The sequence below is a fragment of the Loxodonta africana genome, chromosome 3 (genome assembly GCF_030014295.1).
Source record: "Loxodonta africana isolate mLoxAfr1 chromosome 3, mLoxAfr1.hap2, whole genome shotgun sequence".
Lineage (NCBI taxonomy): Eukaryota > Metazoa > Chordata > Mammalia > Proboscidea > Elephantidae > Loxodonta > Loxodonta africana.
This window is the reverse complement of record NC_087344.1, coordinates 103,971,032-103,996,076: the sequence shown is the minus strand read 5'-3', so window position 1 is coordinate 103,996,076 and position 25,045 is coordinate 103,971,032. Positions and strand designations below refer to the sequence as shown.

General features: G+C 42.1%; 1 protein-coding gene across 2 annotated transcripts in view; it reads right to left on the bottom strand.

Annotated features, from left to right (window-relative positions):
* Positions 1–4,321: 4,321 nt before the first annotated feature.
* The window catches only part of PGM1 (phosphoglucomutase 1), an 87,649-nt gene continuing 66,925 nt past the window's right edge, over positions 4,322–25,045 (bottom strand). The window contains exons 8-11 of one of the 2 annotated variants that reach the window (XM_023549504.2): positions 20,362–20,497; positions 17,079–17,262; positions 13,611–13,745; positions 4,322–9,936 (exon numbers count right to left, since the gene is read on the bottom strand). In XM_023549504.2, coding sequence (XP_023405272.1) covers positions 9,847–9,936; positions 13,611–13,745; positions 17,079–17,262; positions 20,362–20,497 — 545 coding nt within the window. In that variant the 3' untranslated portion in view covers positions 4,322–9,846. The remainder of the gene's footprint in view (positions 9,937–13,610; positions 13,746–17,078; positions 17,263–20,361; positions 20,498–25,045) is intronic. The other variant, XM_003411043.4, reaches the window with a different exon arrangement.

Here is a 25,045-nt window from a genome sequence, read left to right as displayed (position 1 = left end):
TATGAACTTTACCAGTCTGTAAGTGTGGTTTTAATCTGCAGTGTCACAAGACAATTCCAAATCAGCAGGCAGGGCATGCTGCACCCCAGGACCCAGCAGCACCTCAGGATGAGGCAGCCTCTTGGAAAGCCTGGCTACATGGCGTGATAAGCCTAGGAGCTCCCAATGCCACAAGGGCCACCATGCAAAAAACATGACACAGTAATGGAGCAGAGGCACAGACTCCAATGACCCTGGGGCTGGGCTAGTGGAATCTCAGTGGGGATCAGTATGGACTAATGACTGAAAGTGCCTCCTTGATGCTGCAGTACTGAGATCACCACAGACATTAGCATGGCCCTAAGGGTAAGTCACAATATTAAGACTGAGGTTAAATTTGAGAGGCTGTGGTTGAAAGCGAAGACTCGACTTCCTGTGTTTTATCCCAACCCTGTCATTTACTACTAATGTGACCTTGGGCAAGTTATCTAAACTCTACTCATCTCTGTTTTACCATCTGGAGAATGGGAATAAAAATCATACTTTGTCTATTGTTGTTCTGAGCATTAAATGAGTAATATTACATGTTCAATTGAAAATAAAAGCAAACAACAAACCTGGCAGCCCAGTGGAATGTGAGTCAGAGCCAGATTTAAATTGTCTGAATAAAGAAATGTGCATTGTTCTTGCCCATCTGAGTTTGTGCACTCACTAGACATCTGTTGAGGCCCTACTCTGGGCCAACCATTGAATTAGACCCTGGGGATACAATGTAATTTGCTATATATATATATATATATTTTTTTTTTTCCTCCAGGTACTATCTGTAAGGAAATATGAAGCTCTGTGAAGAACATCCAGAGGAGAGAGTGCTTACTCCTGGCTAGGAAGACCAAGCAAATTTGTTCTTGTCTTAGTTCAAATTCCTAAGAGAAAGAGATTGATAATTGCAGTTCATCTTTCTGAACCAAGCAATAGGTCATAGGTTACAGGTTGCTGACTAGCCAGTGGATTGGCTGCCCTTGAGTCAGGTGCTCACGCCTGGCCCAGTCAGCTGTGGCCTGGAAATACGATGGCGGCTCATGATACAGAGCATGGCCGTGGCTCCCTGAGCGGAAGCTTATCTTCCATGGAAGGAGAAGTGGGTGGAGCAGATACTCCTGCTTCACTACAGCAGGGAAAAAAATTCTAACAGATGGAATGGCATGGGCAAAATCATGCCAATGCAGAAATGTATGAGATATTTGGGGAACTATGAGAAGTTCTGAGTGACAAGGACATTAAATAGCACAGGCAGGCAGAGGGTGAAGTTGGATCATGGTTGAAAACAAAGCTAGAAAGGAGGCTGGGCAGGGTGGCCTTTGTTCCCTTGTTCCAGAAGTCTGGACATTCTTTTGTTGCAGGGGAGGGGCAAGGGTAGCAGAAGTTGTTATCTCACAAATGCTCATGGCAGGCCCACTCTGGGTCAAGGACCATACTGGACACTGGACTGGGGGCCCCCCGTCACTGCTGTCAAGCCCAACCCACCCCCTGCAAAAGACATTTTGAATGTAATCCTTTATTCTTTGGAAGTTACCATACGACAGAAAAGAAAATCTTCCTTGAGCATGGAGATGGCAATACAAACTTTAATTTAAGGATCCTGAGATGAACTGGTTTTAGGATGCCAGCACTGCTGGCGAAGTCATGGAGACTGCACAGGTGAGGGAGGCAGAAGCCCAAGTTCTTCCTCCCCTCCATGAATCAGCTGCTCTGCAAGGGTCTATCTACTGATGACACTGTGGGACCACTGCACTTGGCCTTCTGTTTTAAACTGGCATTGAACTGTCCTCAAGAATCAGTCATAGAAATGCCTCCCCACAACCACCACCTGTCAGTCAAGAACATGCGGACCAAATTATATTATCAGTTCATCTTGCTAAAACTATTATTTTTTTAAATTAGATTTGAATAAAACTGTATTTCCCAAGGAAAGTAACAGGGGCCTTGGTTCTAGTCCTATATTTTACTTGGACTTTGAAGTCTGACCAACCTGGGTTCAAATCCTGGTGCATCACTTATTATGAGTTCAGCCAAATTATTTAATCTCTTACAGCCTCCATTTCCTCATCTGTAAAATACTGCTGATAATACTCCACTTTAAGGTTGTGGTAAGGATTAAATGACATTGTATATATAATGTGGTTAAATGGTATCTGGTAACTAAAAGGTGATCAATACATAATATTGATCAATATAATTTGTACAATTGGGTGCAAATAATCTGATTGCTAAATGTCATGTTCACGGCAAATCTGCTGATCTTACAGAACAGTTGTGAAGATCAAATGAAAGAATGAATGATGCTGAGATGCTCTGAAAGTACCATCCAAGCTTCAGGAATTATCATGACGTCAGATACGCAGGATGGTTACAGCCCAGGCTGGGAACCCTCCCTGCCTGCAAAGTAGCAGTACAAAGAGCTTGGGTGTAGAAAAAGGCTGGGGCCATGACATGAAAATAAGGAAATACACTTTTAATTCACTTCTGAACTTTTTAAAAATCGGTAAAATTATTTCCTTAAAATGTTTTATGCTATTTCCAAAATAAGTTGTGATTTATTTTATTTAACAGTAACCAATAATTTTATCCATATGCACATATATTTTTCATCAATTTATTGACTGCCTGGCCTATTTTCAAATAGGCTTTAGCAACCACAAATGTTAGTTAAGCATTTGTGAAAATAAGGAATAGAAATATTCCTCAGATACGGATAATAGGTTTTTATTCACATCCCCACTACAGTTGATGAGTATATCATGTTCAGAGCCTTGTACTGAGATTTCTGGAGCCCTGTCTGGGCTTATGGAAACACTGGTGATATACTGGTTAAGTGCTATGGCTGCTAATCAAAAGGCCAGCAGTTCAAATTCACCAGGTGCTCCTCGGAAACTCTATGGGGCAGTTCTACTCTGTCCTATAAGGTTGCTATAAGTCAGAATCGACTCAACAGCAATGGGTTTGGTTTTTTGTGGTTTTTATCTGGGCTTAGTAGAAACAGTGCTGCAATCAATTAGTTATGTCTGTCACGGGCACGGAAAAGTGAGATGACAGCATGTATCCATATGTAGGTAGTTGGCAAATGGATGCTCTTAGTGAAAATAATTTCTGAATTAAATTCTTCCCCATGCTCATATAACCGAGAATGGTTTATTTACCCGGGGGAAAAAAAATACTAATTTGACAGTTGTGGCAGATTGTACATTACAAAGATGGCTACCATATTAGTTCTCATCTCACGTGCTCTTTTGTAATCCAACCTTGCCACTCCCCCATCAAGGGACAGAGTCTAATTCCCCTCCCCTTGAATCTGGGTTGGCCTGATTGGCTTGCTTATAACCAGTTGGATGTGGGAGAAGTGACTACACAGCTCCAAGGCTAGGTCAGAAAAGATGACACAGCTTCGGCCTAGGTTTCTTGGAACGCCTGTTCTTTGGAAGCTCCCTCTTGGAACCCAACACCATGTTGTGAGAAACCCAAGCCACATGGGGAGGTTATGTGTAGACACAGCAGTTGATAGTCTCAGCTGAACCCAGCCTGTGAGTAGAGTCTCCAAATGATTCCAGCGCCCTACCATTTGAGTTATTCCTGGCTGTTCCAGTCTTCCCAGGTGGGGCCCTAGGCATTACGGAGCAAAGACAAGCTATTCCCACTGTGCTCATCTGATTTCCTGACCCAGCATAATAAAATGGTTATTTAACGCCACTAGATTTTTGGGGTGCTTTGTTACACAGCAATTGTTAACCAGAAAAAAACATTTCCCAAAGCCCCTAGGTAGGTGGTGGTGGTAGGTCTGCTTTTTGCTTCACGATTGAGGGATTCTGCACACGTCAAATAAACTCTCAAAATCTCTGTTTTCTTATCTGGGATAATAATAGTCCTCCTATCACAGTGTAAAAATGAAGTCAGAAGCCAATGGAGACAGCTTTTAAGGAACAACACTGTCATGAAGATTGCTGCTCTTAACCAGCCTTTCTGTGTACTGGAGAGGAGCGCTGAGTAAATCACAGAATATATGCTTTCTGGAAAATAGTTATTAGCCCACTCCCCACCCACAAACCCAATTTAATGGATCTAGGTGGATTGTTCACATTTGGTGAAAACCAAACCAAAGACCTCAAAAGTTCCCATAGGACAATCAGACAGACATGAGACACGCTCCTGCCAATGGTGACCTCACTTCTTTTGTATAATGGCATGCCAAGTTGTAAGGCTGCTTCTTGTTCTGGTAATAGGAACCGAGAAAAGCCCTTCAGCCTTCCAGGGGTACACACTGCCCATGGCACCCCTTACTGTAAATCTGCTGAGACAGCAGCTTTACGGTCCGGGGCCTAGCTTTGTAGATTCTATTCCTTGAAGAAAAACAACCTCTTTCTAAACCAAACCACTTGTTGCTGAGTTGACTCCAACTCATGGTGACATCATGTACATCAGAGTCGAACTCTGCTCCATAGGGTTTTCAATGACTGATTTTTCAGAAGTGGATCACCAGCCCTTTCTTCCAAGGCACCTCTGGGAGGACTTGAATCTCCTACTTTTCTATTAGCAGCTGAGTGTGTTAGCTATTTGCACCACTCTGGGATATTCAGGCTAATTTAATAAAGCCTTTCCCCAATTCCACCTCCAATTAATTTGTGTAGCTATGGGTAATAAATTACTTTTCAACATTTAAATTAAAATAGTTTTATTCAATGTGACTATGATACATATCTCTCATCTGCTGCCAGTACCCACCCTGAACCTATGTTCTGGGTGCTTTCTCACCTGCAGGCTCTGAAGCTTTATGAACAAATTCTTGGTTAGCTAGTTACTAGCTGTGAAAATTGGTCAAGACGTTTGTCATCTGTAAAATTAAGATAATCATACCTCATAGGTTGAGGAGGTCACAGCAAAATTTAACACGCTGCCGGGTATCTAGTAGATTTCATTCACTCATTCCAAAAATATTTATTGAGCTTTTATTATGTGCCTGGCACAGGGCTAGATCCTGGGTGCGCATTGGTGAAAGAGTAGTCCCCGCCCTCTAGGAGTTTCTAGGCAGTATGAGAATTTAAGAAAGTAAACAGGCTATGAACACTGAGGATGGTAAGTGCCATGACAGGGGAAACAGGGTGCTATGGGAACACTAGAAAAAACTCTCAAACCAGACATTGGAGGCTCGGAAAGCGCTTCTTGGAGGAAACGATGTTTAAGTTGAGACCTGAAGAACTAGTAGGGGTAGGGTGAATACTGAGGGTGAGGCAGAGAGAAAAGGTGTGCCAAGCAGAGGGAACAGCATGTACCAAGGCCTGGAGGCAAGACAGCCTGGTATTTCCTGAGACATTTGATGCTTCAGCTGGTTCCACATGGTTAAAGCATCGAATGTCATGTGGAAAGGAGAGGAAGAGGAGCTGCTGGAGCAAGCAGTAGGCAGGTCATGTGGCCCTTGGAGGCTCTGCAAGGCATTTGGACTTTATCTAGTATTTCAGACAGAGTGCTTAGACTGTGAAGTGCAAAATGGATCAGAGGGGGCAAGAACGACCACAAGGAGGCTCTGCCATAGACCAGGGAGATCCAGTGACTCTGAGCCTGACTGTTACTACTCTTATATTCAACTCCCCTTCTGTCATGGTTCAGAACTTAAAAACACAAGGCATGTGTCTCTTAGCTGTGATAGTATGTTTTCTGGAGCATTCTTACAAAACAGGGCAAGCAGTTTTCTAATGAGTCAACAAGAAATGTGGGTGAACTCTGGGGCAAAAGAGGCTGAAAGATCAAACCCCCAAATTCTGACCCCCTCAGCACTGTAGTGAGCTCGGCCTTTGCTTTCTTTCTCCACAATGTGGAGTCTCTCCCTCTGCCCCCTCCAGAAGCCTGGCCATTTTCTGGGCCTGGGGCACATCCCTGAACAGGAAGCTGTTTCTTGAGGTGACAGATGAACATCAAGGGCGGGTGGGGGCAGTGGGGGAAGAGTGAAGTTTCAGAGCAGGGCTCCACAGTTTCAACTCAGTTTTCTCACCGTAATCCTCACCACACCCCATAGAAAACGACTTGACTCTCAGGCCACATGAATCCTGAGAGGTGGGAACGTGGCTGTGTGCTGCTGGCCAGCCTCTCAGGGTTCTGTCTCCCTCCACTCCCCAGGGCACATGTGTTGGGACTGCCTCTCTGGAAGCCGCAGAAGAAGGAAGGTCGGCCTTACCCACCCTCACCCGTACTGCTCCACAGCCCCAGCCACCTCCCGCTTCCTCCTCTGAGCTTTTGGCTCCCAAAGCTGTAGCCAAGTGGGATCAGGAAAGCAGTTGAACTATGATCAGAGACTAGGAGGAGCTTTTTGGAGCCATTCCAGGGGCCACAGGCCTGGGAGTGTCTGCAGCTGATTCAACAGATGGGAAGGCAGCAGAAGGGTCATGGAAAGTGAATGAGATTCAGGTTCAGAATTTCAGTCCTCCTACATGGTAGCCATGGGACCTGGGGCAAGTTACTTAAGCTTCAGTTGAGCTTCAGTGGCCTCAACTCTGAAATGCGAAAAAAAAAAATCTCACTTGGCTTCTTGGATCAGGTGGACACTTGAAACTATGTTGGCATCTCCTGCCTGGAGGGGAGATGAGAGGGTGGAGGGGGTTAGAAGCTGGTGAAAAAGACACGAAAAGAGAGAGTGGAGGGAGAGAGCAGGCTGTCTCATTGGGGGGCAGTAATTGGTAGTGTGTAGCAAGGTGTATATGGGTTTTTGTGTGAGAGACTGACTTGATTTGTAAACTTTCACTTAAAGCACAATAAAAATTATTAAAAAAAAAAAGTCTCACTTGGAGGGTTACTGGAAATACTGGAAAGCAGTTAGCCCAATGTCTGAACCAGAATACTTTGTGGAAAACGTGAATTCTGACAGCAGATATTGCGTATACAATTTATAAGACATTATCCTATATAGTTTTCTATCATTAATGGTGCTAGACTTGACTCCCCCACTTAGTCTTAGGGGCATTTTGAGGGCATTAAGTATGTGTCCACATCCTTTCCTTCCCACAGCATTTCATGCTTAATGTGGGTCAATACACATTTCCTGTCATAGATTGAATTATGTCCCTCCCAAAAAATGTGTGTATCAATTTGGCTGGGCCATGATTCCAGGTACTATGTGATTTTCCTATATGTTGTAAATCCTGCCTCTATGATGTTAATGAGGGAGGATGGGTGGCAGTTGTGTTAGTAAGGCAGGGCTCAGTCTACAAGATTGGATTGTGTCTTGAGGCAATCTCTTGAGACATAAAAGAGAAGCAAGCAGAGAGACAGGGGGACCTCATACCACCAAGAAAGCAGTGCCGGAGCAGAGTGAGTCCTTTGGACCCGGGGTCCCTGTGCAGAGAAGCTCCTAGTCCGGGAGAAGATTGATGAGAAGGCTGACAGAGAGAGAAAGCCTTCCCCTGGAGCTGACGCCCTGACTGTGAGCTTTTAGCCTACTTTACTGTGAAGAAATAAACTTCTCTTTGTTAAAGCCATCCACTTCTGGTATTTCTGTTATGGCAGCACTAGATAACTGACACATACCCACATATCAAGACCCCTGTGGGGGAACAACAATGCCAAAACTAATAGAGTCTCTCACACCTAAAGGTACATACACACACACACATACAAAGCAAACTTATTGCCATCAGGTTGATTCCGACTCATGGCAACCCCATGTGTTACAGAGTAGAACTGCTCCATAGGGTTTTCTTGGCTGTAATCTTTATGGAAAGGAGCACAGGCGGCACAAACAACTAAGTGCTTGGTTGCTAACTGAAAGGTTGGTGGTTCAAACCTACTCACTGAGGGAGGAAAGACCTGGTGATCTACTTCTATAAAGGTTACAGCCAAGAAAACCCTATAGAGCAGTTCTTTCTGTCACTACGAGTTGCTTAGGAGTTGAAATTGACTTGATGGCACCTAGCAACAACAACAATCTTTACAGAAGCATATCTCCAGGTCTTTCTTCCATGGCACTGGTGGGTGCATTTAAACCATCAACCTGAAAGTAGTCAAGTGCAAACCATTTGTGCCACCCAGGGACTTTAAAGGCACCCAGTGTCTCCCTTGAATATATAAAATACAGGAGTATTTTCACATCTTTCTTCCACCTGTTAGAAATAGCTTAGAACAAGCCAGTAAACAGAAGAGGCAATTTGGAATAGCGGTGAAACAAGCAGGGCTAGACCCAGACTGGCTGGGGGCCACCATGCTGCAGTGATGTGAACCTGGGCAAGTAACTGAACCTCATCTGTAAAACGGAATAATCAGAGCACCTCCCTCAGAGAATTTTTGGGAGCATTTAATGAGTATATGGAAAGTATTAGCACATGGCACAGGGCTAACGCGGAACCAATACTGGACCCTCCTGATATACGGCAACACTGGAAATCTCACCCTAGATAAAGATCCTGCCACCTGTAATGGGGATCCCAAACTGTGGGAGGAGGAGAGCAAAGCTGGGCTGCCTCTTTAGAGTAGCCCACACAACAAGGTAAATTTGTAGAAGTGCCTTACAGATTATAAAATGCATTATAAACATTAGTGTCATAGTTTTGTTTTTCCTAAAAAGTAGATTTTAGGGGTAATACTTTAAAATCTAGAAACAACATTGTAGAGATAATTTTAGTCCCCACTTTGACAATCTACCATAAACTAGGTACTGTGCCCACTGCTTCTCAAAGGTGAACTCAATGTTCTCAACAACCCTCTACAGACAGAGTTATTTGCATACTCATTTTAAAGATGAAGGAAATGATTGTCAAAGGTCACTCAAGGTCTCAAGTGGGATTCAAACTTGGGTCTGTTGGTTCCAAGTCTATGCTCTTTACTGCATTATACTCGTGGGCTGAATATAAATTTTCTAAGATGGATAAAATGCCACTGGGCTCAAGATTTCCAGCCAAATGGCTAGTCACCCTGCTCTTAGATTCTCCTCAATAGGCATCACAGCATTTCAGCATCGAAGACACATGGCAGTGCTTTGCTATTTAATCTCCTAGAAATCATCTTCTTTTCCCTATTCCAAGTTAACCATGTCAAACTTAGTTTATCTACCTCAGATGGACCCAGGGCTCAGTTGGCCCTGCTACAACTTGACATTACACTTCTTGAGTCTAAGGATTTAAACCTAGCACTGAGGCTGTTTTGTTTTCTGGTTTTCCCATCAAAACAAAATATCACACTCTCCTCCTCAAAAAAATATACGTTTTCTTTCTGAAACCAAAAGAGCATTTTGTAGTTAAGGAAGAAAGAAAGAAAAAAGACAATCGAGAAATAGCAGCTTATTTTGCTTTAATATCCCAAAATTTCTGTGGGAGTGGGAGTATGTTGCAAAATAAGATAGAGATTTGTACGTCTCACTCCGTGGAACAAACTGACTGGGGAGAAGGCACCAGAAATTGAATTGCTGGGTTACATGTGAACAGTAAATGGAGGGGAAGTTTCACCAAGGAGAAAGTAACTTACACTGTCATCTCATTGGCACACTCTAAGGATGAATAATGGCCTTTGTAGCTGATGTTCAGCCTCCATTTTACAATGCAGTGTAAACAGTACCTGGTACTAAGGAGATAAATACCCACACAGCAGCACTGCGTAAGGGCATGAAAAGGAATTGCCATTAGTATAAGCCCCTGGGTCCTCTTTCCCACATGGCTCCCACAAGCATCTTGGTTGGCAGTGCCTCACAAATGCACCATTCATCACCATCTGGTTAGCAGAAAGACCAAATCCTAAAAGCTTGGGTAAATACACTTTGGTTCCGTCTGTGCTCTTCCATCAGATGACTTGGATGGGTCCTGGGGTGGAGGGACGTACCACATTCAGCCTGTCTTCTTAGGTGATAACGGTGGGTGCCGTACGTCCTGTCCTTTCCTGGAGCTGGGACACCTTCAGAGCAATCGAAATGAGGGGGGCCAACATGACCTGGGGAAGACACAAAGAGAAAAACCTTTCCCATCACTTTCTCTAAACACATGTCCATAGTTCTAGCCTGACCTTGCTTCTGAGCTCCCAGCCCATACTAACCGCCGACGATGTCTCAAGCCCAAAACTAAACCAAATCCATTGCTGTTGAGTCGATTCCAGCTCATAGTGACCCTGTTGGACACAGTTGAACTGCCCCGTAGGGTTTCCAAGGCTGTAAATCTTTACAGAAACAGACTGCCACATCTTTCTCCCGCAGAGCGCTGACCTTACGGTTAGCAGCTGAGCACTTAACCACTGCACTACCAGGGCTCCTTTTGATGTCTCAAGGGCTCCTCAAACTCTAAGTCCAAAAAGAAACACATGTTCTTTTCTCCAAAGTCTAGAACTAGCATTCCCTGTCAGTGAATTGATACCACAGTCTATCCTGTAAAGCAAGTGAACAACTAGGAGTCATTCTTTTTTCTTTTATTAATTGAGGTGAAATTTACAGAACATAAAATTAACTATTTTAAAGTGAATGATTCAGTGCTATATAGAACATTCGTAATGTTGTGCAACTACCACCTCTAATCCAAAATATTTCCATCACCCAGAAAGAAAATTCCAGCCCATTAAGCAGTTACTGCCCATTCCCACCTCCCCTCAACTCCTGGCAACCACCAATTTGCTTTCTGTTACTATGGATTTAACTATTCTGGATATTTCAGATAGATGGAATCGTATAATATGTGGCCTTTTATGTCTGGCTTCTTTCAGTTAACATAGTGTTTTCAAAGTTTAGGAGTCATTCTTGATACCTTCCTCTCTCCCATTTCTCTTGTCTAATTCATCAGCAAAGCTAAGTGACTTTGACCTTCTAAATATCTCTCAGCATCACCCACTTCTCTCCATCCCAGTGCCATGGCTCTTGCTAAACTAGCATTCTTTCTCTCTCCTGGAGCAACAGTGCCCCAACACCCACTTTTGCATCGTCCAATTTGTTTCCTATACTATACTCAAAGAGATTGTTTCAAAACGCCACACCCGCCATCTACCTCCCATTACAAATTTTTTTTTTTTTTGCTGCTTAAATATTTTAATATTAAAAAGAAAACCACTGCTCTAGTTTAACTGCCCATTTTACAGTTGAGAAAACTGAGACCCAAAGAGGTGAAGGATTTGACAAAGTGATTCTATGGCAGAGTCAGGAGTGGGGCATTTTCTAATGCCCATTGGTGCTTCACCTCATCTAAATTTCTACCTTTACTGGGTTTTTTTTTTATACTTAGATGAAAGGGAGAACTAACAACATGTGCTGACCACCCCATCTGCTATTCCCCTTTGGGCTTGAACGGTCCCAACAAAGTGCTGAGGCTGTGACCCAGAAGCTATGGAGTAAGGGAAAATGTCTCTCCAACTGGAATGGCAGCACACCTGGACATTGTGAGCATCCTACACCCTTCAGTGCCATCCCACCTCTCCCCACCACTCCCTTAAGACTGTGGTTGGGAAAAAACTTATTTTTCGTTCATTATTCATATCTACCAGCACCAGGCATTTACCTTGATGATAAAGATACAAGTGCAGTTCCTTTCCTCTTGCTCTATTATTCTGTGGGTCTACAATGCAGACCCCACGGCCTTGGTTTAAGTTTGAGGGATGCCTACAACCCAAGAGAGATCTCAAGGATTGAAGCTGGAGCCTAGCCACTGGAAAACCTGTAAAGGTGAAGCATTTTCTCACCTCTCCCTTTTTGTAATAATGACTATAAGAATTACCCCTTCTCAAAAGCTAATCCTATGCGGCAGGCACAGAGTTTAGCATTTTACATGTACTGTTTCCTTAAATCCCCACGACACTCTATGAGGTGGGTATTACTCTGCCCATTTTATAGGCAAGGAAACCAAGGCTTGAAATAACTTACCCAGGGACACAGAGCTATTAAGTGACAGGAACAGAATTTGAACCAAGAACTGTCTAACTCTAAAACCTACATTCAAAACCACTATGCCAGGGGTTTCCAAGTGAGTTTCACAGGATTTTAATTAGGTGTTAGATGAAAAGAGATGTCTTTACTGCACATCTTCTCAGAGGCTTTAACATGTGCTATGTGTTGTAAGAAGGAACCCTGGTGGCACAGTGGCTACAATGCTCGACTGCTAACAGGAAGGTTGGCAGTTCAAATCCACCAGCCACTCTGCAGGACAAAGACGTGGCAGTCTGCTTTTATAAAGATTTACAGCCTTGGAAACCCTATGGGGCTGTTTTACTCTGTTTCTGTAGGGTCACTATTAGTCAGAAGGCTATGTGTTTCTAGGAATCGCTGGGTGGTACAAAGGGTTAACGCACTCAGTTGCTAACTTAAAAGTTGGAGGTTTGAGTCCACTCAGAGATGCCCGAGAAGAAAAGCCTGGTGATCTACTTCCAAAAAATCGGCCACCAAGGTCCCCAGACCTTCTGTTAGCCCAAGACAGGGACCATTCCCAAAGCCAACTCTTCAGGCAGGGACTGGACTGGACTATAAGATAGAAAATGATACCGGTGAGGGATAAGCTCCTTGGCTCAAGTAGACACATAAGACTATGTGGGCACCTCCTCTCTGGAGGGAAGATGAGAAGGCAGAGTGGGTCAGAAACTGCCTGAACAGACACAGGCAATACAGGGTGGAAGGAAGGAGTGTGCTGACTCATTAGGTAGAGAGCAACTAGGAGTACATAGCAAGGTATATATAAATTCTTGTATGAGAGACTGACTTGATTTGTAAACTTTTAGTTAAAGCACAATTTAAAAAAAAATCCACCACTGAAAACCCTATGAAGCACAGTTTTTCTACTCTGACACACATGGGGTCCACATGAGTCAGAACTGACTTGATGGCAACTGGTTGGCTTCTTGCTTGTTTGTTTGTTGTGAATTGCCAAGAAGGGCTACTGTAACATACAAAATCTCCTAAACATTTTTTTTTTTTTTTTTTTTGGGCCACAGAACTCTGGTTGGAAACCATCTGCCAAGATGTGTGTTATAAGAAACACATTCTGGGAAACTCCCCCTGTGCATCACTGCCTCCCCTTTGGCTCCTCCATTGTGACGACTGTCCTCTAAGTTCTCACCCTCACAAGTCCTTCTGAAGACTCTTTGGGTGGGGCTGGGGAACCCAAACCACCAGGCTGCAAGTCCTTAGATTTTTCAAGGAAGAAATTTCTTGCTGGGCCATGAAACTGTCTCTCCCCTACAACCAAATCTAGACCCAGTGTGTGTTCTTCCAGGGCCAGTGATTAGACCAGACAAAGCAGCAACTCATCAGCAACAGATCACACCACCAGATGAGGGGCCGATTCAGAGATAGTTATCCGGAATCTACTACTAACAGTGAACCTATTAACTGTGTAACCTTTCTTTGCCTCAGTTTCTTCATCTCTACGTAGGGATAATAATGGGATCGACCCCATTTGAGGATTAAGTGAGCATATCCAGCTAATGGGCTTCTAACATACTTGGCAAACAGCAAATCTCAGCTATTTGTTAGCTGTTACTGTCGTTATGAGGTATTGAGAGGGAGATGGAGCAAAGTGGGCACAGCTGGAGCCCTGTTTGATCACTGGAGAAAAGGGTTGTTAAAATACCGGCTCAGTGGAACCACAATCATTCCCTCCAACAGAAAGAACTCATAGAGCACACGGTGTGGGCATTACCTGGGGGTCCTGGTTGATCTTGGCGATGTCCTTCTCATAGCTGTCGATGTACAGTCGAATAGTTGCCCCTGCACTCCCAGTCCCGCTCAGTCGGAAGATGATGCGAGAACCATCTGCAAAAATGAGCCGCAAGCCCTGGAAAAGATAAGCAGAGATTTTTCCCCACAAGCTGGAAGGGATAAAGAAGGTTGGCAAATTATGAGGGGTCCATTTGAAGACCTAATTTCATCCATACTGGATCAATCAGAGGATTAGATGCTTGATAAATGGCAGCAATTGAGCCTCATGAATCTGTCTTCTGTCAGCCTCTCATTGCATCCAGATAATGGGGCCTTAGCTAATGCGGGAGAAGCATTCCTAGGGTCAGGTGGGAGATCTGATCCCTGTGATGTTGTATGATGTGAGGCTTTCCTTCCCCTCCCCTCTTCTCTGTGATTTATGGACTAGCCATTCCAGTTTGAAGCTTAATAAATAAATAACACCACAAGATGCAGAAATTCCATCTCCAGATCAGGAGAGTAATATGGTGCAGGCAAAGAATGCCAATCTGCACCTTATGGCTAGGGAGGCCCAAGAGACAGCACAGGCTGAAACCAAAGCAGAAGAGGTTTCAGGTAGACGAGGAAGAACTCTTGGTGAAAACACTAATAGCCTCAAAAAGAGAACAGGGAGCCACTAACTATTCCCAACCTATCAACCATGACCCAGTCGTCAATCTTCCACCGATGCCCGATAACTCAAAGGGCCCAACCCTTTTCTCTGTTGCCTTCTCCTTCCCTCCCTGGCAGCGTCTTTCTTCCTCAGTGATCTTCTTGCTTCAGAGCAAAGTCTTGAGGACTTGTGGGTAGACATTTCATGGCCTGAGGTAAGAGGCTAAGCAAGACAGTTGCCTGAGGACCCTTCTGGCTTTATGAGTCTAACAATTCTTTTATTAAAAAAAGAATCTTCTGTAACTCCAAAGACTGGCCAGTAGGAGAGACACATTCCTTCTCATCTGCTGCTCATCACCAAACCCCACCCAGAGTTTAATTAGGTCATTAGTTAGCTGAGAAAGCTGGTTAATCTCACTGGGCCTTGGATTCCTCATCTGTAAATCTGTAAAATGAGAAGCATCGACTAGATCTTAGATCTAGCCTATTTCACAGTCTATAATTCTCTGCCTCTTGATCATTAAAAATAAAGAAATAATGTGCCTTATTGTCGAGACCTTTCTATTAAGAAAACCCTCTGCTTTCAGATCTTTTAACCCAAGGGTTGGACAGATGATAAGCCCGCCTTCCTTCCCTTCCTCCGTTTCTTCCTTTCTTCCTTCTTTCCTTCTTCCCTCCAGTCCTCCTTTCCTTCCACAAATATTTACTGGATGTCTTTGATATATTAGGCACCATGCTGCGGCTCTGGACAAAGCATCTTGCCCTTGAGTTGCCTACAGTCCAGCAAGAAACATTGAAAAATAAACAGGCAATAATTTGCTCAAGTGGTAAGTGCTTCAATAGGAGTAAGAATACATAAGAGGGGCAACTAGTCCAGGCTTGCAGGTCAGGGATGATTTCCTGGAGGAAAATATGTCTAAGCTAAGCTGTCAAAGATATCATGGAGAACTTAGTGAACACAGACTGCAGGACAGCATTCCAAGTAGAGGGAAAAGCATATTCAATGTTGGTGATGAGAGAATATGATTAGTTAAGGAACTCCTAGTGGTTCAAAATGAGTAAAGTGAGGAGCAGGAGGGGAACATGGGAGAGAGGAGGCTGGAAGGGTTGGTCAAGTCAGATCATGATGGTAATCACCACATGTACCATATTTGAAGGCAGGATTTATTCAGCTCTATACATCCAGGTTCTAGTACAGAACCAAGTGCAGTGAGCGTTCAAACAATAGGTGCCATATTTTGATGTAAATAATGCATGCATTATACGTTTTTTTTTTTTTTTGCTAATCGCACCCTACCCCCACCAGGTATTTTCGTAAGCATGTATTATGGATTGAATTGTGCTCCTCAAAAATGTGTGTCAACTTGGCTAGGCCATGATTCCCAGTATTGTATGACTGTCCAACATTTTGTCATCTGATGTGATTTCCCTAGGTAGGTGTTGTAAATCCTATCTCCATGATATTAATGAAGCAGGATTAGAGGTAGTTATGTTAATGAGGCAGGACTTAATCTACAAGATTAGGTTGTATCTTGAGTCAATCTCTTTTGAGATATAAGAGAGAGAAGTGAGCAGAGAGACAAGGGGACCTCCTACCACCAAGAAAGTAGTGCCAGGAACAGAGCAAATCCTTTGGACTGGAAGTCCTGAGCCCGAAAAGCTCCTAGACCAGGGAAAGGTTGATGACAAGGACCTTCCCCCAGAGCTGACAGAGAGAGAAAGCCTTCCCCTGGAGCTCGCACCCTGAATTTGGACTTCTAACCTCCTAGACTGTGAAAGAATAAACTTGTTTGTTGAAGCCATCCACTTGTGGTATTTCTGTTACAGCAGCATTAGATAACTAAGATAAACTATGCTAATTGTTTTTTTTTTTTAACAAGTTGAATTCTAGCTCTGGAAGGCTCAAGAGCCATAGGAACAATCTCTTACATTCACTTAGTGCTTTGCAAATTTCAAAGCATTTGCACAGTCAGTTTCACCTCATTTGAGTTTCACGATGTGTAAGGTAGAAAGGCCAAGTATTATTTACGTGTTGCTAATGAGGAAACTGAAGCTTAGTGACAAGTGACTCACCCAAGGTCACAGCTGGAACCCAGGGAATGCAGACAGAATCCAGATTGTCTGACATTTGTTCTAGGACTCTTTCCTCTACCCTAACTTCCCAAAGCCCAACGTCCATCAGCCTTCACTAGCTCCCTAAGTTACACACCAGTGATTGTCAAAGATGAGCAGCGTTGGTGTGGAAATGCAGCATCTTGTTCTGCACTGTTGTGCCAGGGCGTGCTATAAGTAACGTGCTATGGACAGTAACAGTTAATGTTTCAAAGTCTGTGAATGGCTTATCTACTTCTTTTTTTTCTTCTTCAGAAATTAGAGGATATCAAAGAAATCTCTGTAATAATGTCATTTTCACACTGTCATTGCTATACGATCTCTTGAGGAAAAAAGAGGGGGTTGATATCTAAAGCAAGAGTTCTCTTCTGTTTTTTGGATTCTGGGGCTCCTTTCTGTACAAACACTCAACACTGCATCTTGCATATAATTCCTGAGGGTGTTAAAATCCCTCTGAAGTCTAGGATAATAATTCCAGAATGAGCGCATAGAGCATTACATAGGACCTGGGCAAAAGTCATTTCCTTACTAGTACCTGTGGGTGTCGATGTGTGACTCAGCAGAAAAGCAGTTGAGAACAACTACCCTAGAAAAACAAAGCAGCAAAGGAAATATGACCAAAGGGCCTTTCTTTTCTCCCTTGAGACTTCAGAGATGAAGCTCTTTCTGAGGTCTCTTTCCCACATACACATAAATCTGTTCCTACCTGATTTCTTGAAATGCTTCCATCCACTGGGTCACTGTATTCAAAGTTATCTGCTTTCTCCACAGTGTAAACTTTGTCACCTGCTGAAAACTGTTTCCCCACAAAGGAGCGATTGAGCATCAGGGCCTCTAAGTCCTTCATCATTTTGTTTGCTCCCTCAGCTTCCACCTCTTCATAATCATACCTGGAAGAAGTTGTAAAGGTGAGGCTCACAGGCTGAGTTCACATCATACAAAGGTATTTCGGCACCTTCATCATCGTTTGTTTGGGCCTCCCCCAAAACTGTCTAACTTCAGAAGAAGCTGGCAAATAAATGAGCTTGTCAGTCACTGGGGATAGATCAAGCCAGGAATGGAAGGAAGGGCAGAAAAATTACCAGCTTGGAGGATTTCAGGGAAGAGTTAAGAGCTTCCGAATAAGCAGAAACCCTCCATCTTGGCTTTTCTACAGAAAAAACCTTCAAAGACTTTGAGAGATACTACCTAATATTTAACCACCACATCCTGAGGTGAATTAAAAACAATGTTATTTCCAGAGAACTCTGCATAAACAAGCAAATGACTCAGGCGCTTTTCCTGCTAATGCCTTGAGCTCTTTAGGGTGAATGATGGGACTGCTTCCCATCTGGGACCTGACTGAGGCTGCTGAGATTTTGGCTAAGGAGAGTTCCAGTCTCCACATGAGCTTCCGAAAATGAGGCCAAGTTTTCACTGACCAGATGAAGGAGCCAAACCCTAACTCTTTACACCTGAAACGCCTCCATCGTTTCAGTGAGAGTGGATTCTGGTCCAAGGCGAAACCTCATGTGAATGTGTGAGGGCCAAGAAAAAAAAAAGTGCATCACAAATTAATTGTACAACTATCTTTTTTTGCTTCAAGAATTGTTCTTGACTTCTTCGTTATGAGGTTAAAGACTCTTACAGGTGGATTTTCTTGACCTAGTGGCATATACCCTCTTGAGAGAGTTATTTTTTAAAGGCTCAAGATAGCAGAGTCTATATTTATTTGCAGTAGTGAAACAAATATGATATGTGCAAGATGACACCTCTGAGACATGAGAAATACCAGGAATTAAGGCCAACCTGTTCTGGCTCCAGGATTCTATGAATCAAGGACAAAACAGTCCCCTTAATCTTGAAGTCAGCTCTTTTCTCCAGTTAAAATGATAAACAGCAAGAAATTACAACCAGGTGTTTGTGCTTTACATCTGTGACCTTTGGGTGTTCAAGGGAAATGTTCTATAAATCCTAGGCACGGAGGGGTGTAATGGAAAGAATCTGAGCTTTGGAATCAGACAGAACTAGCTGTGAAACCAGCCTCTACCAGTTACTAACTGTGTGACTATGGGCAAGTTGTTTCATCTCTCAGAATCTCAGGTGCTTCATAAATAACTGTTTTAACACTAATATGAAATAATGCATGCAAAAGGGCATTTAACAAAAATTGCTTTTGTTCAATAAATGGAGGATATAATGGAGTCCTAACTATTCATAAATACAGGTTCTAAGGACTTGATTTGCAATACTTGTTTAGTAGTTATACTTGAAATTAAGAGATGTATATTAAAACAGTTTTCACATAGGGACCTGAATTCAAGAATGACTGTTTCTCTGAATGAACCCTCCTAAACTTACTCCACTCTGGCCTACTGCTGATTCATTAACTCATTCATTTATCTATTCAAAAAATATTTACACAGTCTCTACTGTGAGTTAGGCATTTGGTAAATACCATGGAACACGAAAACAGACATGTTCCTGATTTCATGATGCCCTAGACTGTGAAGAGTTCATGACTGCTGTTCTGAATGACCAGGTTTTTCCAGCTCTGAAAGAGCAGAGGTTCTTGCCTTGGTTCCCAGGTCTACTATACGGTTGTCACTGTTGTTGGTGTAGTTAGGTGCCATTGAGTTGGCCCCCTAGTCATAGTGATCCCATGCACAGTGCAATCACACCACTGTGATCCATAGGGTTTTCACTGGCTGATTTTTCAGAAGTAAATCACCAGGAATTTCCTCCTAGTCTGTCTTCATCTGGAAATCTGTTCAGCAATATACAAGCCTCCACTGACCGGCGGGTGCTAGCTGCTCTGGAAGTGCGTTGGCCAAGAATTCAACCCTGGTCTCCCACATGGAAGGTGAGAACTCTACCACTAAGCCACCACTGCCCCACTACTGTATGGCACCAAGTGATACTATTTATTACCTACACCTTCCACCAAAGAATAATCCGAGGGAGGAAAAGATCAGTGAACTTGTCCAAAGTTGTTAAAAGGATTCTAATCGAGGAACTCAAGGTGCTTAAGGTTGAATTCTTTCTTGACTATCTGGAGATCACAGACTCTGAAATCTGAACTGTAATGTTTAAAATTTCTACTCCAACCTACCTATCTTACAGAAAAGGCAACTGAGGTCCAGAGAAATCACATTTATACATTTCTTACAGATTAACAATCTATCGAAGATCTGTCTTCTCATATTTCCTTCCCAGAATTGGAACTGTAAGGGTCAGAAAAAATGTTGGTAGGTTTTTACACTTATTAAGAGAAAAGGCAAACTGGAAAAGCACTACTGGCAAAAAAAAAAAATTCAATGTTTTTAGAAATAGGAGCACGTATGGTAAAGAAGAATTACTAAGTATTCTAAGCATTTTGTTCACTGATGGACTCCCAGGACCTGGCAGAAAGTAGGTGTAGAGTAAATATTTGTTGAATCAATGAATGTCAAGTATATATCCTTTGGGGACCTATTTTAATGAAAGGGAAAAGTTTATTTGTACTAAGCTAATTTTTTCCATAATTTAAGAAAAAACCTTTTTCAGACATTTAGTGATCCTAGAATTTACAAAACACTTGCAGATGCATATTTTCTTTAATCCTTTAATCCTTATTAGACTCTTATTTCTCATTTCTACAGATGAGAAAACTCAAGTACAGCAAGGGGTTAAATGATTTCCCAACCTAGTAAGGGGCAGAAAAAAAATTCTGACGCATTCTCCTGAATCAAATTCCAATGTTATTACCATGTCCAAGTTTAAAATGCTTACAAAGCATTTATTCTTTTGAATATGTTAACTAATTTTCTAAGCCTCATTCTTTATGGCTCACATAAAAGTTGACTTCATCTCAACTCTGATAGAACTATTTCAAAAAACCTTAATTGGTAGAGGCTGGATGAATCAGGGTTTCATTATGACTTATGACAGGAAAAAAAAACTGTATGTCTGAGAATTCTCACTGCCTGTTTTCTCACCCTACCTCACATCCCAGCCAGGCTGTGGCTTACCTGGTAAAGAAATTCCGGCCATACTTTTGCCAGTGATCTTTCAGTATGTCCTCCACGCTCTGCTTGCGGGTGGCTAGGATGGAGAGCCAGGCAAGGACGGCCCAGAGCCCATCCTTCTCACGGATGTGGTCAGAACCTGGCAGGGAGAAGCAAGCAGCTGTTTACCACACGATTTCTCCAAAATACTTGATAATAAACCCAACAGTAAGCATGCCAAAAAACGTTGAGTCGATTCCGACTCATAGCAACTCTACAGGACAGAGTAGAACTGCCCCATAGGGTTTCCAAGGCTGTAATCTTTATAGAAGCAGACTGCCTGACCTTTCTCCCTCAGAGTGGCTAGTGGGTTCAAACCACCAACCTTTTGTTTAGCAGCCGAGTGCTTAACCACTGCACCACCAGGGCTCCTCAATAAGCATGCAGACCCAACTAAAAAAGTCACAAACTTTACTGAAGACTTGAGTTGGTGGAGAAAATCACATATGGAATAAAGAGACACAATACTGAAAAGAAGTTGATGCTTCCCAAAGTAATTGAGATATATAAGCAAATGCCAATAAAAATGTCAGTGGAATAATTTGGTGGAATTTTATATATCAATTATAAAGCATGAATGTGAGAGAAAAAGAAAAAAATAAATAAATAAGGGAAGCCGCAAAGGGACATGAGCCACCATCATAAATTTTCAATAATTAAAATAGTCTGATAGCTCAATGGAACAAAAGAAAGAGCCTAGAAAAGACCCAAAAGACCCAAGCACACATGAGACTCAAGAATATGATAAAGGTGTGTCTCAAGCCTGCCGGAAAAGGACGGCTTACTTTCTGAATGGTGTTTGGATAACTGGCTAAACAGTAGTAAAAAAAATTCCATTTTATCCTTACAAAACACCATACCTAAAGGAATTCCAGAGGGATTAAAAATTCAAACGTAAAAACTGAAACCTTTAAGTACTAGAAGATACTGGTAAGTATTTTTTAAGACTTGTAGGTGGTAAATACATGTAAATGAAGAATTCATAAGGGGAAAAAAATGGACGTATCTGCCTACCTTGAAAATTAGCATTTGTATACAAGAAAACTACTATAGATAAAATCAAAAGGCCATTGACCAAAAAACCTTTCCAATGTAAGGTAGATGTTTAATACACTTAAAATAGGAAAAAAAAGTCTTACATGTTAAGAAAAAGGCCAAACCTCAACAGAAAAACAGGCAAAGGATATATATCAGTAGACAATACATATAGATAACCCGTTAACATGATAAAAAGCTGCCATTATCTTTATAATAAGAGAAAATAAAGTTAAAACCATAATAAGAAACTGCTGTTTCCCTGATAAGTAGCCATAGATTGAAAAATGAGAACGCTCAGCATCAGAAAGTATAAGGAAAATGGGATTTCAATGTGCCGCTGGTGGGCTGGACACTGGTACAATCTTTCAGAAAACAATTTGACAAAAAGTATCAAAGTCTTAAAAATGAATCTAAATTTGGATCTAATAACTCCAATTCTAGGACATCTTTCTTTAACCAACAGGGACTGGTTAATATACGACACATCTGTCTCCGGCTAAAGGCCTTGTTAAAGTCTTTACCAAAATTAACAAACTGGCACCTCTGGATGTGTTTATATGCATGTTCTTTGGCAAAAGAAGATGGAGACACTTTTCCAAGGGGCCTTATGTGGAACACAACTTTCTCTCTTTTTTTTTTTTGCCTTTAAATTCATTATTCTAAAAAACCCCCCAGATTATATTAGGCTCTATTTTTGGATTTCTGAATAGGACATTGTCATGGATTGAATTATGCCCCCCACCCAAAAAAATGTGTGTATCAACTTGGTTAGGCCATGATTCCCAGTATTGTGTGGATGTCCTCCATTTTGTGATCGTAATTTTATGTTGAGAGGATTAGGTTGGGATTGTAACATAACCCTTACTCGGGTCACCTCCCTGATCCAAGGTAAAGGGAGTTTCCCTGGGGTGTGGCCTGCATCACCTTTTATCTCTCAAGAGATAAAAGGAAAGAGAACCAGGCAGAGAGTTGGGTACCTCATACTGCCAAGAAAGCAGCACCAGGAGCAGAGTGTGTCCTTTGGACATGCGGTTCCTGCACCTGAGAAGCTCCTCGACCAGGGGAAGATTGAGGACAAGGACATTCCTCTAGAGCCAACAGAGACAGAAAGCCTTCGCCTGGAGCCAGAGCCCTGAATTCAGACTTGTAACCTACTAGACAGTGAGAAAATAAATTTTCTCTTTGTTAAAGCCATCTACTTGCAGTATTTCTGTTATGGCAGCACTAGATAACTAAGACAGATGCTATATAACTCTTCTATAATAGTGTCTGGCATATTATCATGCCATGAAATTTTTAAGTGCCTGGGTCTTCGTGGCACTGTCAGAGTACCTAGCACAATGCTGGTTACATAGCATATATGTGGTAAGTTTGTTTCCTTCCCCCTCTTCACCCTTCTAGACCAACCTCAAATGTCCACTCCTCTCTGTGAGTCTAGCTCCCTGCTTCCCTGAACAGTTATGAGCTTCCTTCTCTTTTCCTATAGCAATGTGCTCAAAATATCTCGTATGCCGCCATCCTCCTTCAGCCTCAACCATCTGTTTATGAGTCTGTCTCTCAACTAACCATGAGCTTCTTGAAGGCAGAGACAATCTCTTAATTATCCTTGTAACTAAGCCTGGTGACTCGCATAGCACATGGAATAAGGTAAATAACTAATTGAGAAGAAGTGCGTAAACGAACAAACAAATGAATCTACTCCAAAGTTTTCTCTTTCTCTTTTTGTTTGATGAGAACATAAGACTTTTTCTTTCACAAGATTTTCTCTTCAGTAGGCTACCACTTTTAGAAGCCACAGTTCTAAACCTGGATGCTACTAAAACTAGAGATATTAGGCAATATTTTTAGCATTTTATAACAAATTTTGGAAATGTTTACCTATTTTTATTATCTATTTGCCTTTACTGCTATTTTAAGGAACAGAAAGTTAGCTCTCTCCTTTTGCAAATGATGATATGTTTTGGAAACAGTTCATCCTGAGAAGCGAGATTTTGGCAGCTTCCCTCATATACTGGGAATTCGTGACAGCAGTATACAGCTTGGAATTATTTGTGCTCCTCTGGTTTTTTTCTCCTTTCCTTTTATTCTTTTTCTTACTTTCTTTTTTCTTTTAGGCTAGGCTGAAGCAAAGCATGGGGGCAGTGTTCCTTCGTTCTTTTCCTACTCAAAGTAAGGAATTTGGCTTTTTCTTTTCTGTGGAAATGAAAATAAAATAAAAAATCATACCCAACTCTGACCAAATTACTTGGAGATAACTAAATCACATGGCCAAATATTATACACAAAATATATGTTCTGGGTAACATAAGCAAATATTCTAGTCCATTTGCAAGATCATCAGTCTCTGGAAATTCTGATTAACACCAGTAATCACCTTGGATGTGTCAAAACTCTAGGAGTTATGATTAATACTCGTAAAAGCTGGGTAAATTTCATTTCTTTCAGTGTTTTGCTGAACCATAACAGGTTTCCAGTGGGAAAAAAGGCAATGGGGCGTGTGTGTGTGTGTGTGTGTGTGTGTTGTGTATTTCTAAAGCTGTTGTTGTTTCTGCAGTTGTGTTTCAGTGGAAAATGCTTTATACTTAAGCGTTAGAAAACTTGACTTTGAGGCTCTGATGCTTATAAGCTGTTTGAATTTGGACAATTCACTTAACTTTTCTGAGTCTCGGTTTCTTCAACTGTAAAATGAGAATAAAACCACCTCTTTCACACAGTTGTGAGAAATTACTGTGATAAAATGGAAGTATTTTATAAATCCCTAAGTAACATATAAATGCAAAATACCATTGTGAATAATGACAAACATAAAAAACTTTTAGTGAAAATTATTTAAAATAATGCTCCCCAATTATACATATTAGGGAGGAAAACAGAAGAATATAACCCATTATGTTCTTTTCTCTAGACAACAGAATTAGTGTTTTTTTTTTCTTTTTCCTTATCTAATTTTCCCATAATTAACGTGGATTACTTGTATCATTTTTTTTCCTTTATATTTAAGAAAAGGAAAAGAAGGTAAGATCGCTTAACTGTGAGAAAAGGGAAAACACTATCAGCAAGGACCACTAGGCCCAGCCGACACAGAAACAGTGGCGGGTTTGGCATTGGGTCTCTTCATACTTGGTCCAGCCAAGGGGCCAACTGAGTGCAAGGGAATTCTGCTCTTTCAGCATCTTCAAACACCTGTCACTTTACTTCGGCCTATTCAGCACCCTGTGATAAGTACAAACTCAGCTCAGTCAGGGCATATTCTGGGGTCTCATCCAAGAAAAATGTCAGACCTTGCTGAAGGAGCCAGGAGCTAACAGTTTAGGGATTAAGTTGCAGTTACCAGTATGGGCACTTCAGGAACTGCCCCGGCTCCTGCCCTGGCTAGACGGACCTAAGAATGGGGACATGGCAGCTCAAAAACAGCTCCATGGAGTTCTCCAAAAGCACTAGCATCTGCCTGTCTGGCTCTCTGTCTTTCCCTCTCTGTCTCTCTCTCCTCTCCAGACTCTTGAACATGCTGTTCTGTCTGGAAATTTCCACCCTACATATTAGCCTGGCTAATATCTCTTGCAATTACTTTCCACGTCAGCCTCATCCATTACACCTTCTTTGTCTCTCT